Source organism: Saprolegnia parasitica (genome assembly GCF_000151545.1).
Source record: "Saprolegnia parasitica CBS 223.65 unplaced genomic scaffold supercont2.90, whole genome shotgun sequence".
Lineage (NCBI taxonomy): Eukaryota > Oomycota > Saprolegniomycetes > Saprolegniales > Saprolegniaceae > Saprolegnia > Saprolegnia parasitica.
In genome coordinates this window covers 27,953-43,581 of record NW_012156484.1, presented here as the reverse complement: position 1 = coordinate 43,581, position 15,629 = coordinate 27,953, and the positions used below count along the sequence as shown (strand labels likewise).

The following is a 15,629-nucleotide window of genomic DNA, read 5'->3' as shown; positions in this document are numbered from 1 at the left end:
TGTTGCCACACATCACGCAGAAGCGGAGGCAGCTGGTCGAGGTCGAGCATCGTGGTACGCCGGTTCGGGTAGTACCAGAGAAAAGTCCAATGTCGTCGCGTCATCAAAAGGGCCATAGACGTCGGCCATGGCAGCGCGTGCGAGACTTTGCCACGAACTCGTCGTTGCATCGCACGGCGCGACCCATCTCTGCAGCACGCGAAGGCGCTGCCGCGTCACGATCGAGTGGACATGCGGGATACGCAGGCCCACGAGAACGTCGAACTGCAAGCCTTGTCGAGCGAGGCTGATGTAGCGATCATGTCGGCCGATCTTCGAGCCGAGGACATACTTGGTGACCATGGTCTGAAGCTGCTTGAGCACCGAGAGTTCGAGCGGGACGACCATCGTGTAGTGCCAAAGGCGCGACAAGATCATCGTCTGGACGAGCAGCCGACGGCCTTCAAACGTGCGAGCACGACAGCCCCACGTGAGAAAGTCCGCGTAAAAGCGTTGAACGAGTGCATCGACTTGTCGGGACGGCGACAGGTCGTGGCCGAACCAGATGCCCAAGTACTTGACGTGAGCGCCTGTGGCCATGACGTTGTGCTCGGGCCAGTCCGTCGGCCTTTTGGCTAAGATCAAGTGTAGTATCTGTTCTAATCAGTGTGAAAACTGATTTCCACACTTCGGTGTGGTTTTTTTTCACATTCATTTTTACAAACTCCGATAGTCCAGTTGGCTTGCCACTGACTGTTGGACTGGTTTCCGAGGGCCCAGCACTCCTCCCTTGTGAAGCCTAACTACTACACTCGCTCTCATTTCACACTCAACCTTTTTCTCCATGTCTTCCCAACCCACACATTTCCAGCGCGAAGCGCTGCCGACGAGCGAAGCGAGTCGCAATCAACCTTGCCCGCAGGGCCCGAGGCGTAGCCGAGGTTTAGTTCATACTAGTATGCTAGTGTAATACTTTCGACCTCCATTGCACAACTCTTTCCTTTTTTCATGGTCCCAACCTATGCAGCGCGATGGGCTGGTCGACTGGCAAAGTCACGCCCATGGGTGTCGCCGAATTCAGTGGAGGATGTAGCATGTTTTATCTCGACGACAATTTGAACTCGGATGGATGCTGAGAGATTTCCAGCAGATAACGTTAGACGACAAGATTGCCCAAACTCAAACTCCTGGTTTTTCGCCCGAAGCTATCGTTGCAAACTGGCCCTTCTTCGATGACGCTAGCCATGGACATGTTAGAATTACGTGACTCCTCATTGTGGACCATACCCTGCAATACGCTAAAGCCGTTCTAGAGCGACCAGGCCTTGCGATATACTATGAACCGTCGACGCCTCTGTGCAAAAGTTGCAGCGGTACATGGGTTCATGTACACCAACTTTACGTCCGAGTGCGCAGCGCTGGACACGGCGTCTTTGAGGACGATGCAATCTTGGACGAGTACGTGCAGCCCCTGCAGCGCCCCACGTAGGAAAGGAATCGAACAAGCGCCCTTTACTACGAGAATACACGCTACCTCAATGCAACACCTCACATGTCAACCGGAGAGCTCGACCATAACCTGCCCACGACGCTCACTGTAGTCACTGTAGTATTTGTTATGGGTAGATGCATAGTTTGCGTACTCAAGTCGCTAGGCGTTGCGCATGCCAATGGTGTCATCGAGCCGTTCTTGCAGCAGCTCAACGAGGTCCTTTGCTGTCGGGCGATTGAGCGGGTCAGCATCCACGCAACGACGGACAAGGGTTCGGTACCACGCGTCACAGTCGTCGCGCAGCGTGGGGCGCAAGCCGCCATCCACGACCGCCGTCGTGAGCGCCACTTCGTCGTCGAAATTGAAGTCGTCAAACGGCAGCTGGAACGTGTTGAGCTCGGTCATAAGAATACCAAACGCGTAAATGTCAGAGGCCGACGACGGCGGCGCGTCGCCGGTGAGCACCTCGGGGGCCGTCCATGCCAGCAGCGCTTCGTCGGTCGCCGACATCCCGGGCACGCCGACTTGGATACCGCCGATGCGGCTCATAAACACGTTGTGGCTCGAGAGATGTCCGTGGACGAGACTGCGCTCGTGAACGTCGAGAAGCGCGTTGGCGATTACGTAGAGGATCTGCAGAAGCGTTGGAGCCGCTGCCAGCATGCGCGAGCGTGCACCCGGGACCAGCAGCGTGTTCTGGAGGGTCAGGGCGCGAGAGGCTTCGAGAAGAACGCTCTTGGGCGATGCGGTGGCCACGATGGGCACGAGAAAGGGCGACGCGCACCTACGCATCGTCGTCAATCCCCTTGCCGATGCGATTAAAGGTACATGGCAATGGCTTCGAGATCGTCGTCGTCGCCGATGTGGTAATGCACGACCAGTTGGTCATGCAGCATCATGGGTACACCCGCCTTTGGCAAGGTCTCGCCCGCAATCTACAGACGAGTTGCTCATGGGTGGTTCAGCACCACCGTCGCTACCTTCCGTACGGGCTCCGACATGCTCGCGTACAAGTCGCGAGCCAAGGCGGCCCGACCAAACATACCCGCGGTTGCCCACGGCATCGGATCGTTCTACAGGAGAGAGTCAGCGTGCTCAGGGATAGGGACGAGCCATGACTTGTTGCATCGGGCGGGAAGCGAGCATTGCCAGAAACGCCATATCGCGTGCTAGGCCTTCTGCCGAGTGGCCCCGCATGCGTCGCTCGGAGCGACGTTGCATCATGTTGGTCGACGAGGGTGCAGCTGGCGGCAGCGGGTCACGGTGGCTTGCCAACCAGCGCAGGATGCGACGCGGGATGCGTGGCACTTCTTGCGCGCTCTACAAGTTGACGACTCAGCGTTCTGCTACAGCTTGAAGGACTTGTACCGTCGGTTGTTGGAGAGCATGCTTGAGGCGAAAGTTCAGCATCATAGTAATGCTCTTTGGCGACTCCGTGCCGCACTCGGGGCAGATCGCGTCGACGATAGTCATTGTCGACTGGTGGCAAGTGGTGGAAGCGCACGCGAGCATCCAGTTGACGGCGTAGCCGCGATGGTGCAGCCGCATCAAGCGCCGGACCACCGCGACCATGCGGTCCGTCGGCGAAGCGTTGTGGTTACACGAACAATTCGCGGCAACGGCGTGCCAGTTGCCACACTTGACGCAAAAGATCTCGGGCTTGGCAACGTTTTCTTTCTACAATGCGAGTATCAGTTCTGATACTTCTCGAGATCGAATGGGTGTACCCGTGACGCAGCGATGTGGAGCATCCGCACAAGATCGGCGAGGCTTTGGTCCCGTTTGGCCATGTCGAGTAGCTCCCATCCGTCCTACGTACGGCCTTGAAAAACGAGTGCAAATGGGGAGCATGTACCTCGTCAAGACGCTCGACACTGGCCCCCGTCGCGAGAAGCGCCGTCACGCATTGCAAAAGCTGATTCTTCAGGGCGAACGCCAGAGGCGTTCTTCCATCCTATGCAAATAATAAGCATTTCCCTCTTTTCTCCCAGACGTTTACTTGATCGCGTGCTTCGACGTCCGCCCCCGCGTCGATCAAAATGAGGAGAAATTCCTCCAAAGACTTGGTCACAGCGGCGTGCAGTGGCGTTTGCCCCCCCTACAGTGGGTTAGTTGGTAGTACATACGATTAGGGGTAGCATGTATCGTACGCTCGGGTCATTGACATTGGCGCCGCGATCAAGGAGAAACTTCACCGTCTTGGTTGCACGCGCCGCCGTAGCCGCCAAAAGCAGTGACGCACCGCCCTAGAAAGCTTTTAGATGGTGGTGATGAGGGTGTGGACTACCGGTAGCTTCCAGTCCAGTGCTACACCGTGGGTCAGCAGCTGCGCGACCGTGTCGACGTCGTCCGTGGCCACTGCGTGCAGGTATGTCTTCGCCACCTACGTCGTACAACCATGAGCAGCCGGAACCATCAAGAGAAGACAGCTTACGCTCATGCCTGGTGGCGGGGCAGCAGCCATCTCAACGCTGAGCATCTCGACAATGGACGCCGCTGTCGGGCGCGCCTTCGGATCGGCATGCAGGCAGCGTTCGGCCAGCTGTCGCAGCCATGGCTCGCAGTCGGTCGTCAGCGTCGGACGAAGCGTGCCGTTGATGACACCGCGGTTAAACGCAATTCGATCTTGAACGTCCTGGTCAAAGTACGGCAGTTCGCACGTGTCGAGCTCGGTAAGGAGAACGCCGAACGCGTAAATGTCGGCGGGGCAGCCGTAGACGGCACCATCCGCCTGCAGGACCTCGGGCGCCATCCAGTACGGGGTACCAGGCGCTTCGGTCATGCTCGTTGCCTCGGGTCGTGCCAAGCCGAGGTCGGCGAGCTTGATCTCGTCGCTCGAGTTCAAGAGGACGTTGTCGCTCTTAACATCGCGGTGGATAAAATTCTTGGCATGGAGATGAAGCAAGGCGTTGGCGACGACCCAGGCCACGTGGAGGTTCGTCACGTGCGCTGCCGTGTGCGTGTTGATGCGCTTCTTCTCGAGGTGCATCCGAAGGCTGCCACCGTCCATGTACTCGAAGAGTAGCGTTGGCGTCTTGGAGTTGCGGTCTGCGATCGCAACAAGCTGCACGAGGTACGGCGACGGGCACCTACGCCAATGGTTGCACGTGCATGATATCACATCGGGTATTACGCAAGGAGGGTGCCGACTTCAGCCTCGAACGACTTGAGACAATCGGCGTGTCTGAACTTCTTGATTGCAACTTTTTGACCCGCGTATGAACCAAGGACAACGACACCAAAGGCACCAAAGCCAAGCTCCGTCTGGGTCTCGACATACTCGGTGGTCGAAATCTACCATATTCGTTGTCAGCATGTGGAGGTAGTCGCAGAGCAGACCTCGACCACCGGTTGGAGCGTCCGATCAAAGAGCTTTTTGGCCATCGAGCCATAACAGCGCTCGATGGCAATGGCTAGCGGTGTCTTCTTTTCCTACATGAGACAATTGGTTGCATACTGATGTGGTTAATCGCAGCCGTACGTTGTTGAGAGTCGCCAAATTGACGCGGGTCTCGGCGAGGAGCAGGTCGAGCATCGCTTCGTTATCGGCAAGCACTGCCAAATGCACCAGCGAGCACCCAAGCTAGAGTTGCATTGGTGTTGTTGCCATAGGAATGCGTGTGTACCTCGTCCTTGATGTTGCAGCTATAGGGCTGCTCCAGAAGATACGCAAGTTGCCCGACGTCTGCCAAATGCATCGCTTCCAGCAACCGCTCTCGCTACGACATGCTGCGGTCACTTCTATGGGATAGCAGCTCCCACGTACGTGCTCGTACGCAGGCCGAAGCAGCTCGAGCATGGCGCGGTCTGTATCTGGCTTGACCAAATCAATGGCCCGCACCCCCACCTAGAGAGCCTCTCAAACACCAAGTGTTGCATCAGTGAGCCGAACCACCAAATCACGACGGTCGACATCAACGCCGGCTTGAAGCAGCATCCGAACGATTTCGTAGCACTTCGTGGACGCCGCAACGTGCAAGGCGGTGACACCATGCTATCCACAAATATGTCTCTTCACAGCTATGTAATAGCGCAGGAACACTCACAGCGTTGGGTCGGTTGATATCGATGCCGGGTAACTGTAGAAGCGCCCGAACCACGTCTGCGTGATTGTGATGAGTTGCCATCATCAGCGGCGACGTCAAGTTCTACACGAGTGGAATGCATCAAGCTCTTGAGATAACGGCGAAATGACGTACGAACTGGGAGTTGACGTCGGCGCCGCGGGCGATCAGGGCCGGGATGACATCAACGACACCATGTTGGCAGGCGCAGTGCATCGGACTCTGCCCTTTCTACTCAACAATCACGGTGATGGATATGACGTAAACCATGCGAGGTTACCGAGAGGACGCTGATATCGGCGCCCGCCTCGACAAGAAGCGTGGCCACATCCCCGTGCTTGTGCTGAATCGCAAGATGGAGCGCAGTGTCGCCATTCTACAATGCGCAACAATAAAGCGTCGAATTTGACCGAATCGGAACCTGGTTGCGGTCTGAGGTACGGGCGCCGCGCGCGAGAAGGACGGCTGCAATGTCCTTGTGGCCGTATATCGCTGCAAAATGCAACGGTCGTTCCATTTCCTAGTACATGCATCGAACGGAGCATTCAAATAAGGTAGTGAGTACCTCATCGGCCGCTTCGAGGTCGGCCCCAGCGTCCAAGAGAGCGATCGCATTGGCCACGTGCCGGCCGCAATCGCAGCATGCAATGGCGTTTGGCGTACCTAAGAATATGCAAATGAACAACTCGCAGTGCACTACTCCACATGTACGTACGTTGGGCTCTCCTTTAACGTTGACGTTTTTGATGCGAAGAAGCTTGTCGAGCATCGCACTGTCGCTCTGACCTGCTGCGCTGTGCAGCGCTGTCATGCCATTCTACTCGTCCGATGAGTCTCATTTCTCGCATTAGAAGTACGTACAAAGATAGCGATGTTGACGTTGGCACGGTATTCGAGCAGCAAGTCCGCAATGTCGCCGTAGCCAAAATGTACCGCTTTCATCAGCGGTGTTTCCCGCCCCTACAACAGAACATTAATTACCCACCAAAGGCGATGCCTCAATAGACAGACATTGGTTGCGCAGTCGGGGTGGACGCCGCTCGCCAGCAGGGTCCGGACGTCATCGTACTTGCCAGTGTCAACGGCCACATGCAGCGCCTCCTCTGGCTACATTGGCAGCATAGGCTGTGAGAACCTTGCCTCGGAGATGAATGGTGTACAGTGAGAGGACTCTGGGGCCGCCCGATCCTCTAAAAGAAGAATGACGACTCAACCGACGTCGGAATGGGAACAGATACGAACCGAGGGCATGATTGGTGCCGCGGGCATGCCTGGCATCGCGGCATCTTGGACGTCAGTGGGCATCGAAATGGTCTCGAGGACTTGAAGACCCTCCTAATCCGATTCGTCGATTCAAAGGGTTTGGACAGCCGAAGTCGAAGTACCGCTCTGTCTTGCTCAAAGGCAAGCATCGACGTCACGAGGTGCGGTTCTCTACATGGCGGATACCGGTGTAAACACCAAAGGAGGAGTACTCATCGACGTACGATTGCAACATAGGACGCAAAAGATCGACGAGCTTGGCCGCCGTCGGACGGCGCGTTGGATCGATCGTCGTGCATTTCGCTGCGAGGGCTTGGGCCCACTCGGTACTCGCATCGGTAGGGTTAGGGTACAGCGTCTGGAGGAGGATCCCGAACGAGTAAATGTCGGCGGGCGTGCCATAGCGGCTTCCGGACGTGAGGACTTCGGGTGCTCGCCACTTGCTCGTGCCAGCACCCGTCGTCATGTTCGTTGACTCTTCTTTGGCGATGCCCACGTCGCCCACTTTAATGTAGTACGTGGACGAGAGGAGGATGTTGTCGGGCTTGATGTCGCGATGAACGACGTTCTTGGCGTGGAGGTCGTTCAAAGCGTTGGCGACGACCCAGAGAATCTCAATGGGCGTGTACACCACGGGTACAGACTCGTCGTTGGCCAGCTTTTCGAGGTACGAAGTGAGGTTGCCGCCATCCATGTACTCGAAGATGAGCTGCGGCGCGTCAGATTTCGCGTCTGCTGTGGCGAGCAGCCGCACAAGGTACGGCGACGGGTTGCTATTCACGTGAAGCGTGACGCGAGTTCAAGCCCCGACGTCGTCATACTTTTCGAGGATTTCGATCTCGTAACGGAGGTTCTTGGCCTTGCTGCTGCTGTTCAAAAGCATCTTGACAGCGACATCTTGGCCAAAGAGCGTGTCCTTGAAGACGATGCCGTAGCCACCACGGCCGACTTCTTGGAGATGCACGGTCGAGCGAGTTGCCACCTGCACCACCACCAATTTGAGCATCGACTTCTCCATGAGTTTGGATTACCTTAACCACCGGCTTGTTCTGGCAGTGGTGCAGCTTCTGGATGAGAGACTGGATACCCGACTTCGCGGCAATGGCGGTAGGCGACTCATGGAACTAGAACATTTGAGCACGGGCCATAATGAAACAACAAAAGACCTTGTTGACGCAGCTCGTGTCGACAGCGGGATCCTTCAAGAGTTCGGTCAAAAGAGCAACGTCGCGACCAAGAAGCGCCAAGTGAACGAGCGTATTGCCGTGCTAAAACCACAACAAACATAAGGCAACATGGCAAATGTTGCGGCTCGGCGACTATACCTCGTCTCTCTCGTTGACGCTCAAGCCCTCGTCAAATAGCGCCCGAACGACGGCCACGTTGCCGTGGCGCGCTGCATGCAGCAGCTCCATTTTCTAGCCATGAAGAACGAATGACCAATTGAGCTCCAACTGATGTACTACCTTGGTGCGTACGTCGTGAAGGACCTGCAGGACGCAGTTGTCACGCGCCACCATGACAGGTGTCGACCCATCCTATGCGCATTTTAGTATCGAGTCGCAGGTCGTGCTGCAACGTACACTGGCCGGTTTGTCGAGCTCGGCTCTCGCATACGCTAGCTGACGCACGACTGCCACGTGACCGTTCATGGCGGCCGCATACAGTGCCGTAGCGCGGTACTAGAAATGCAAATGTGACGCGGGGTCTGAACACATCGTTTGTTTACCGTAAAGTCCACCGCGTTCACGTCGACGTTGTGACTGAGCAGCACCGAAATGATCGTCGAGTGGTCGTAGGCTGCAGCAGGGACAATGCACGGATCCTACACCATGGTTGAACTGCGGTTGTGGCAAAGGACAAGAGAATACGGCGTCTGGGTGGTTGACGTTGGCACCAGCTTGCAGCAAAGCGATCACTGCGGCGACATGGCCCCGCAGGCAAGCAGCGTACAATGGCGTGACTCCGTTCTAAGACACAGTGTTCATTCATCCATGCTGCAATGTACTTTGGTACATACCGGAGCCGTCGTGTTTGGATCGGCTCCCTTGTCGACGAGAAAGCGAATCATGTCGGCGTGGCCACGGTTGGCAGCGTGAAAGACCGCTCCATACCCCTCCTAATGCCATTATAGCGACACGTAATTCGTATAGTAAAATCAACGTACCTTGTCGACGCTATGCAGATTGGCGCCAGCCAAGAGCAGTCGCGAGGCAAGGGTCTGTAAGCCTCTCTCCGCTGCCACCACGATCGGCGATGCCTTGTTCTAGTGCAGGAGTAAATGTTAGTGTGCTATGGAAGTCGAGTATCCGGTACATAGGTGTTGTTGTCGTTGACGTTGGCACGAGCAGCCAGAAGGACTTCAACAACATCGTCGAGGCCGAGTTGCACCGCAGCAGCTAGCGTCGTTGCATTCTAGCGCAGGTTGTTGTGACGAGAGCTGTTCGATCCTGCAACGCGGGTACCCCGTTGGTGTGGTTGACGTCGGCGCCGCGGTCCAAGAGCAACTGCACGAACTCGGCAGAGCGACAGGCCGGTGACATCATGAGCGCTGTTGCGCCGCCCTAATAACACAGAACATTCCGAGCTGTGCTATTTACTGCACACCATCGCACCGGTGTCTCCAAGTCGACGGCCGCGCCGGCGTTGAGGAGCATCTCAGCAATGTTGACGTGCCCTTCCATCACTGCAACGAAGAGCGCAGGCTCGCCAATCTACATGATAGTACGTCAGTCTCGAGGAATTGTGCTTCCAAGCACCTTGTTGCGGCTGTCGGGATCGGCGCCGTCATGAAGGAACTCGGCCACGGCCGCCAAATCGCCTCGAGCAACGGCGTCCACAAGACTCATCCGCGGTAGCTTCGGTCGTCTGCGGCGTCAAAAAGGCAATGACGTCCATCGACAGCACGACGGCACAACCCCATGCAATCGGGTTATAGAGGGATATCATTCGTATCGCATGTGTTTTCAGAGGTTGTTGACCCTTCCGCGATTTGGATTGGGCACAGCACCACCGTGACAGAAGTATGCAATACGTTGCAGCTGCCCGATCCCTGTTGTTGATAGAAATGATATAGTAAAGTACATCGCGTCATTTCCCGTGGGTCGACGCTATCGCACGCACATATCCAAGGACGTATGTGCTCAGGACCGTCATGATACCAGAGTGAGGACCGCACAGTACCATAGAGCCCATGGTGCGATCGCCCAGGCTGCCATCCCTACCTATTAATACCATGTGTGCTGCTGATCCAGGCGTAGCCTGGTCACGGCCACTTCGGCCTGTCCATTGGTGCATTTCCACAAATCACCATCACGAATGATGGCCATTGGTTAAAACTCACATGAGTTTATCCGGATTTAGACCATCCAGGCGAACGCAGCACCGACGACACGAAGCTGACCCGGAGCTGACCGCACCGACGAACGCTGCCGCTGCTGGCGACGAGAGCTGCTGGATTCGTTTCGTGAACGTGCTTTCGTGAACGTGTAGTCGCAGTGATGTCGGCAGTAGACCTTGGCGCTTCCACAGTAATTTTTGATCGGGTTGAACTCGGGATGGAACTTGGGGAGGAGGTCGATGATGTGACCGGTACATTACCTTGAAAGACCTCTTCGGGTAGCGATCTGAATGGCCAAGTCGGGTTGGTGGTCGAGCAAGTTGACCGCACTGCAAGAGTAAGCTTATGGTTCTCTAGTCGTCACAGAGCATCTTCCAGCAATGTCCGCGAATCGTCTCGGTAGGCCGAGTATCTCTAGCTCGCGGAGGATCGTGAGATGGTCTTTGAGAGTTTTCATGCTGCATACGTTGCGCCAAGGTCGCCTTCTTCTTCGCTGCTGTCGCACCCTCGGAGTCCAGTTCGATGACGCCGCCTAGCGCAAGTGCTTGATGCTTGGACTCACGGGCCGCCCTGGCGCGATCCAGCAGCAAAGCGCGCTTGTTCCTGCTGAGTGCTGCACCCACAAATGATTATGACCCGGGGTACACCGTCCGGTTTGCATCGTTTCGTCCAGATACCGTAATGGCTGTGGCGACCCGGTGCATGCACCGTGAGGATGGGCATTTTGGAGCCTCGCCCTCTGTAAATGGCCTCACTTCGGGTTTCAAATTATCCACAACTAGACACGCTATAGAGAAGATCAAACTGTCAAGGTACTGTATTCCTCTCTGCCTCTCTGTCTTGGCTATCGATTTACAGTACGTTTGGCGACTACCCCTTAAATGGTGGGACTATAACACACGTGTGCCTGTTAAATCGAAGAAAGAGAAGAGAAGAAGGAGGAAGTTCGATATGACGTGGCGATCTTGTGCAAGCGGTACTATGCAAGCGGTGCTGTGCGCGCGGCAATTGTGCAAGATGGCATTCAGCTCTTGTTTTCATGCTGGTTTTTGTATACCTCTGTGGTACCTTATAAACGTGCCCATAAGCTCGAATTTCTACCAATGAACGAGCGCAAAACCCTTGTAGCCAATGCGGGTGTTGCACTGCACGAACGCAACACCCGCACTGGTCAGTTTGGCCCGCTCACGCTGTTTTTTGGCCAATTAGAATCGTTGGTGCCGAGTCCAGAGCTGGGCATTGAACTCGAGCGTACTCGCGGAGAACATCAACCCAGCAATGTGTGCTTGCGCAATGATGCTGCTAACCTTTTCTCAACAGTAATGCCTTGTGTACGACCCGATATGGCGGCTCGTAGAGTCTCTAGATACCACAGCCCTACCGTAGCTTATAGATCGTGACGACTTTCTCGAGAATCATGTACTGCTTCTTGTGCGTATTTATCACGAGGATCGCGAGACCGTAGCTCGGGTTGATGCGTGTGGCTGGCATCAACCCGTGGAATCGATCTAGGCACCGACCACTGAAGAACGACAATATACTGTCCTTCATACCCTGATGGGTCGCGGCTTCCTCTGAGCGGCAATAAAGCAAGCTCACTCGCGCTCCATGTCGCCAAGCGCCAGGGTGCAGAAGCGCCAAAACGCTTGCGCGAAGATCGCGATCTGACAGCTTCGAACTTCGTGTTACTGAATTATTTCTTTTAGACCAATGCGGGTGTTGCATTTGACCAAAAAACAGCCAATGCGGTTGCCCAAAGGCAGTGTTAGAGCGATTTTAGACCAATGCGCGTGCGGTATTTCACCCACCACCTAATTGGTACTCCCCGTACGTTTGGCATACCGGTACATAACAGCTTCGCATTTGATATTTTAACCGCCAAAAAAGTCCATCGATCTCTGTCGGTTGAAGGTGTGGGCTACTGTATTATAAATACTAAGGTTAATCTCAGCTGCGCTGGAATAGTTGGAAACAACATGCAACGGAGGAGATTTTAGTGTACGATGCAGACCTACTACGCGTAGTACTAGTGTATTATTAGCAACTGAACTAAACCTCGGCTCCGCCTCGGGCCCTGCGGGCAAAGTTGATTGCGACTCGCTTCGCTTGTCGGCAGCGCTTCGCGCTGGAGATGTGTGGATTGCGAAAGAATATGAAGTAAAAGTGGAGATTTGAGTGTGAAATAAGAGTCGAGTGTAGTTAGGCTTCACAAGGGAGGAGTGCTGGGCCCTCGAAAACCAGTCCAATCATCGCAGCCCTCTGCGCGCTTCTCAAGACGCGATCGGTCGCGCCGCGGACGCTGGATGTGCTGGCGACCATCGTCGTTGGCGTGTTTGACTGCTTGTACACGTGGGGCGCCCAAATGATCGAGCACCTCTTGCCCCACTACTACAACGACACGGACGTCATCTTGCTCTACCAAGAGTCGGCCGTCTTCGCCGTGTGCGAAGCGCTTCTCGCCGATGCACTCGATTTTTTCGCCACGTATGCGCCGCAGCGCGCAAGGATGCTCGTGCACCGGCTCCGTTTGATGCTCGAGGGGTCCTATGAGAGCGGCCAGGTCCTTCCCGTGCCGCCCGCGGCCGTGCTATTGCCGCTGCTCTCGGTGTTTGCGCACCGGTGGCCGGCGCTGTCGGTGACGTTGCGCGACCAATTTATCGACTTGTTGCGCGCCGACATCCTTGCCTCCTCATCCTCCATCGTGGCGGAAGCAACGGATGACGACCTGATGGACAGGCTCTTGGACCCGTGTCGCTGTACGTGCGCTCTCTGCAACGCGCTCTGGGAGTTTCTTCGGACGCAACAGCGGATTCTGGAAAAATCCTTTTTTGACCCGTGTTGCGAGGCAGCGCAGACGATGGCCGGTTTGCAGGCAGCGGGCTTTGTCAACGACGGCGTTTTGGTCTTCTCCAAGACGTACAGCGAAGAGGACGACGAGAGAGCCCAAGACGAAGACGGCTACGTACTGCCGTCGTGGCAGTCGACGCTGCTGACACGAATGCACCTTGCGGCGCTGAATCGTCTTTCCGAGCTAGGCATTTAAAGCGTTAGAGAATATATGTAGCAATCCTATGGGCGCGGAGTACAAATGAGGTGCAAGAAAATGAGCGAGGCCGGAACGAGCGGTAACATGAGCCACAATTGCCCAGCATGACCCTTTCCCCTTCCCCGGGAGAGCCTTTGGCGGGATTCTCGGGTTCAATTCGACAACGGGGTTGCACGAAGTGCAAAGCAACAGTCTATCTTACCCTTACTTCCTATCGCGTCCTCTCATTTTTCTACCGGACGCCGCTCATTTTCAATCGTTGCAATGGGTAATCAGTCCTAATATCCAAACGCAACTACTGGTGTGCAACCAGTGACCTTGTCCGAGCGGCCACCCACCTTTTGATAAAGTGGTCGTAGCCCGTTTGCCGGATCGTCAGACCTTGGTTCGGCATCGTTAGCTCGTGAGCGGAAAGCTCTGGTGCCAGTACGATACAAGACGACAGGGCGATACAGTCTGTGGACTCGCATTCCCATTGACAGAACGATTTGCACATGAATTATTTTGCAGATAGGTTGCAGTCTCACCACTAACCTCCCTTTTCCTTGCCCTTCTTCCGACTGCCTCGCTTACACCACCCCGCGCGCGCAGCGTACTACGGACTTCCCGATTCCTTATTCCCAGTACAGGACAATAATTCTCGCCACTTGCTGGTGTAAAACGTGCAATCGAACGGCTCCTATCGCCAATCGATGCCTTCAAGGCCGCCGTCTCTACCGGTAAGAAAAACTTCGTCGCTGGCGCTTGACGCAATGTTGATGCGGCGTGTCGCCGTTGGTCGCTGGTCGTCGCTGGTCGTCGGCCACAATAGTGTCCAGAACCACAACACGCGCGCGATCCTCGGTATCTTGACGCTGGGTGACGCCAAGCTCGTACAGTTGGCCCACGCCCGGGCCGCCTTTGAGTGGCACCTTGATGACATCGTAATACGACGTACGAGCTTTGCGACGCAGCTTGAGGCGATGGCGGTTGATCTCAATAGAGCCTTGCGCTGCATCACAGAGCGCCGGGACATGCAGCGAGCGCAGCGAGAATCGGGTGCCGTCGTTCAAAAAGTCGGCCAAGATCTTGCAGAGATAGCAATGGGTTGCATCCAGTGACGAGTCGTCCAATATGTAATCGGAGATGATGGGAAGGAGTGGGATACGACGACGAGCAGCGCCAAACACATCGAGGCAGCGCTGCACAATTTTTCCGTGAATCTCGTCGACGTGCTGCGGCACAGTGTTGGCAAGCAGTTGGGCCAACGGAAAGTAAAGTTCTTGAGCTTGTACTACTCGGTTGAAAGACGACTTTTCCTCACCAAGTGGCGTCTCACGGTCCATGGCCTCGAGCCATTTCTGCAGAAGCGTCGGCATTCGTGTCGGGTCGACGATCACAAGCACCTCGACAGCCATCAAGCCGAGCTGCTCCCATGAGGTGTAGCAGTCGTTGTATCCCGATCGCCGCCAAACCTTCATGGTCGAGAGCGTCGGCGCAATCGCCAGCACAAGCGACGCGATACATGCGCGCACCTCGTCCTGCAGTGTTCGTTGGTGGAGCAGCTGCCGGGTTCCGGCGACCGACGCCGGGTAGAAGAGCGTCCAAACCGCTTTAAATCGAGCCCCATCGCAGCGTCCGGCTCGGTCCAGCAGATTGAGGATGCTCGAAAAGATGGTCGCCCCCAGCATTTCAATTCGCATGCTGTCTCCATTGAACGTCTCGAGAGCGCGCTCGATGACGCCGAGGTACAGGTCGATGGAGATCGTCGGCTGACTTTTCATCGCAAAAACGAGCGCTTCGGGAACATAGAGGAGCAGCCTCGATGCCATCGACTGTGCCCTTATGCTGAGTAGCGTCGACGTGCCGGGTAGATGATCGTACACATAGGTGTCGACTGCAAGGATCATGCTGGGCGGCAAGAAGGTGCTGAGGTAGTTGCCGCCGGCCGCATTCGGCGCGCCTTCGTCAAGGTACCAGTCGAGGAGAATGACGTGGGTGGCAAACCGACGCAACACCTCGTGCTCGCACTTGCTCTCTGGAAGAAACCGATGCTGGTCGAGCGCATGGTGGTAGCAGCGCTTGATCAACTCGCACACAAGCGGCTGGTTGAGTGGCAGACACACCGCGTCCTTGGTGATGCCTGCGAGACTCGCAAGGAGACGTGGCATGCAGTCGACACCAATAGAGTGCCAGCATGGGGCGTGAGGCCTCAACGGCCGGTACCACCGAGAGATGAGACCGAGCATCGCAGGGGCCAGCGGGTCCCATCCATACCGCTCGAGACACGCATGAATGCACGCCGCTACCGTCGTGATGGGCCTGTCGCAGCTAACAAAGCTCGCATCGCGGAGAAAAATGATGGCCAGCTCGACGTCCTCGAGCGCCAGCACGAGTTCGCACAACGTTATGAGACGTGATGGCGTTTGGCTGTCGATCGCTGGCCCGAGCGTCTGGCGGCGGCAG

General features: G+C 56.0%; 3 protein-coding genes across 3 annotated transcripts in view; 1 reads left to right on the top strand and 2 right to left on the bottom strand.

Moving 5' to 3' along the window:
* Positions 1-1,630: 1,630 nt before the first annotated feature.
* SPRG_21236 (TKL protein kinase) lies at positions 1,631-9,647 on the bottom strand (the record flags this gene model as incomplete). The annotated part of the gene is made up of 43 exons (XM_012351998.1): positions 1,631-2,255; positions 2,300-2,406; positions 2,461-2,544; positions 2,591-2,791; positions 2,840-3,148; positions 3,199-3,282; positions 3,327-3,425; positions 3,471-3,569; positions 3,622-3,717; positions 3,759-3,854; positions 3,906-4,560; positions 4,605-4,765; positions 4,811-4,903; positions 4,953-5,054; positions 5,098-5,190; positions 5,238-5,318; positions 5,385-5,465; positions 5,518-5,619; positions 5,671-5,766; positions 5,816-5,911; positions 5,957-6,055; positions 6,101-6,198; positions 6,247-6,352; positions 6,397-6,495; positions 6,547-6,642; positions 6,696-6,725; positions 6,778-6,870; positions 6,921-6,969; positions 7,023-7,571; positions 7,620-7,780; positions 7,830-7,922; positions 7,965-8,066; positions 8,124-8,216; positions 8,265-8,336; positions 8,382-8,480; positions 8,528-8,623; positions 8,670-8,768; positions 8,819-8,917; positions 8,966-9,064; positions 9,115-9,213; positions 9,264-9,362; positions 9,414-9,512; positions 9,558-9,647. The coding sequence occupies 43 exons, from the start codon at positions 9,645-9,647 to the stop codon at positions 1,631-1,633; spliced, it is 5,979 nt and encodes a 1,992-aa protein (XP_012207388.1).
* Positions 9,648-12,500: 2,853 nt separating this feature from the next.
* Positions 12,501-13,181, top strand: SPRG_13091 (hypothetical protein; the record flags this gene model as incomplete). The annotated part of the gene is made up of 1 exon (XM_012351963.1): positions 12,501-13,181. The coding sequence occupies one exon, from the start codon at positions 12,501-12,503 to the stop codon at positions 13,179-13,181; it is 681 nt and encodes a 226-aa protein (XP_012207353.1).
* Positions 13,182-13,897: 716 nt separating this feature from the next.
* The window catches only part of SPRG_22320 (hypothetical protein), a gene marked incomplete at both ends in the record, with an annotated part of 2,900 nt that continues 1,168 nt past the window's right edge, over positions 13,898-15,629 (bottom strand). Inside the window, one exon of the mRNA XM_012352002.1 lies at positions 13,898-15,503. Within this exon, the coding sequence (XP_012207392.1) occupies positions 13,898-15,503 (1,606 nt within the window). The remainder of the gene's footprint in view (positions 15,504-15,629) is intronic.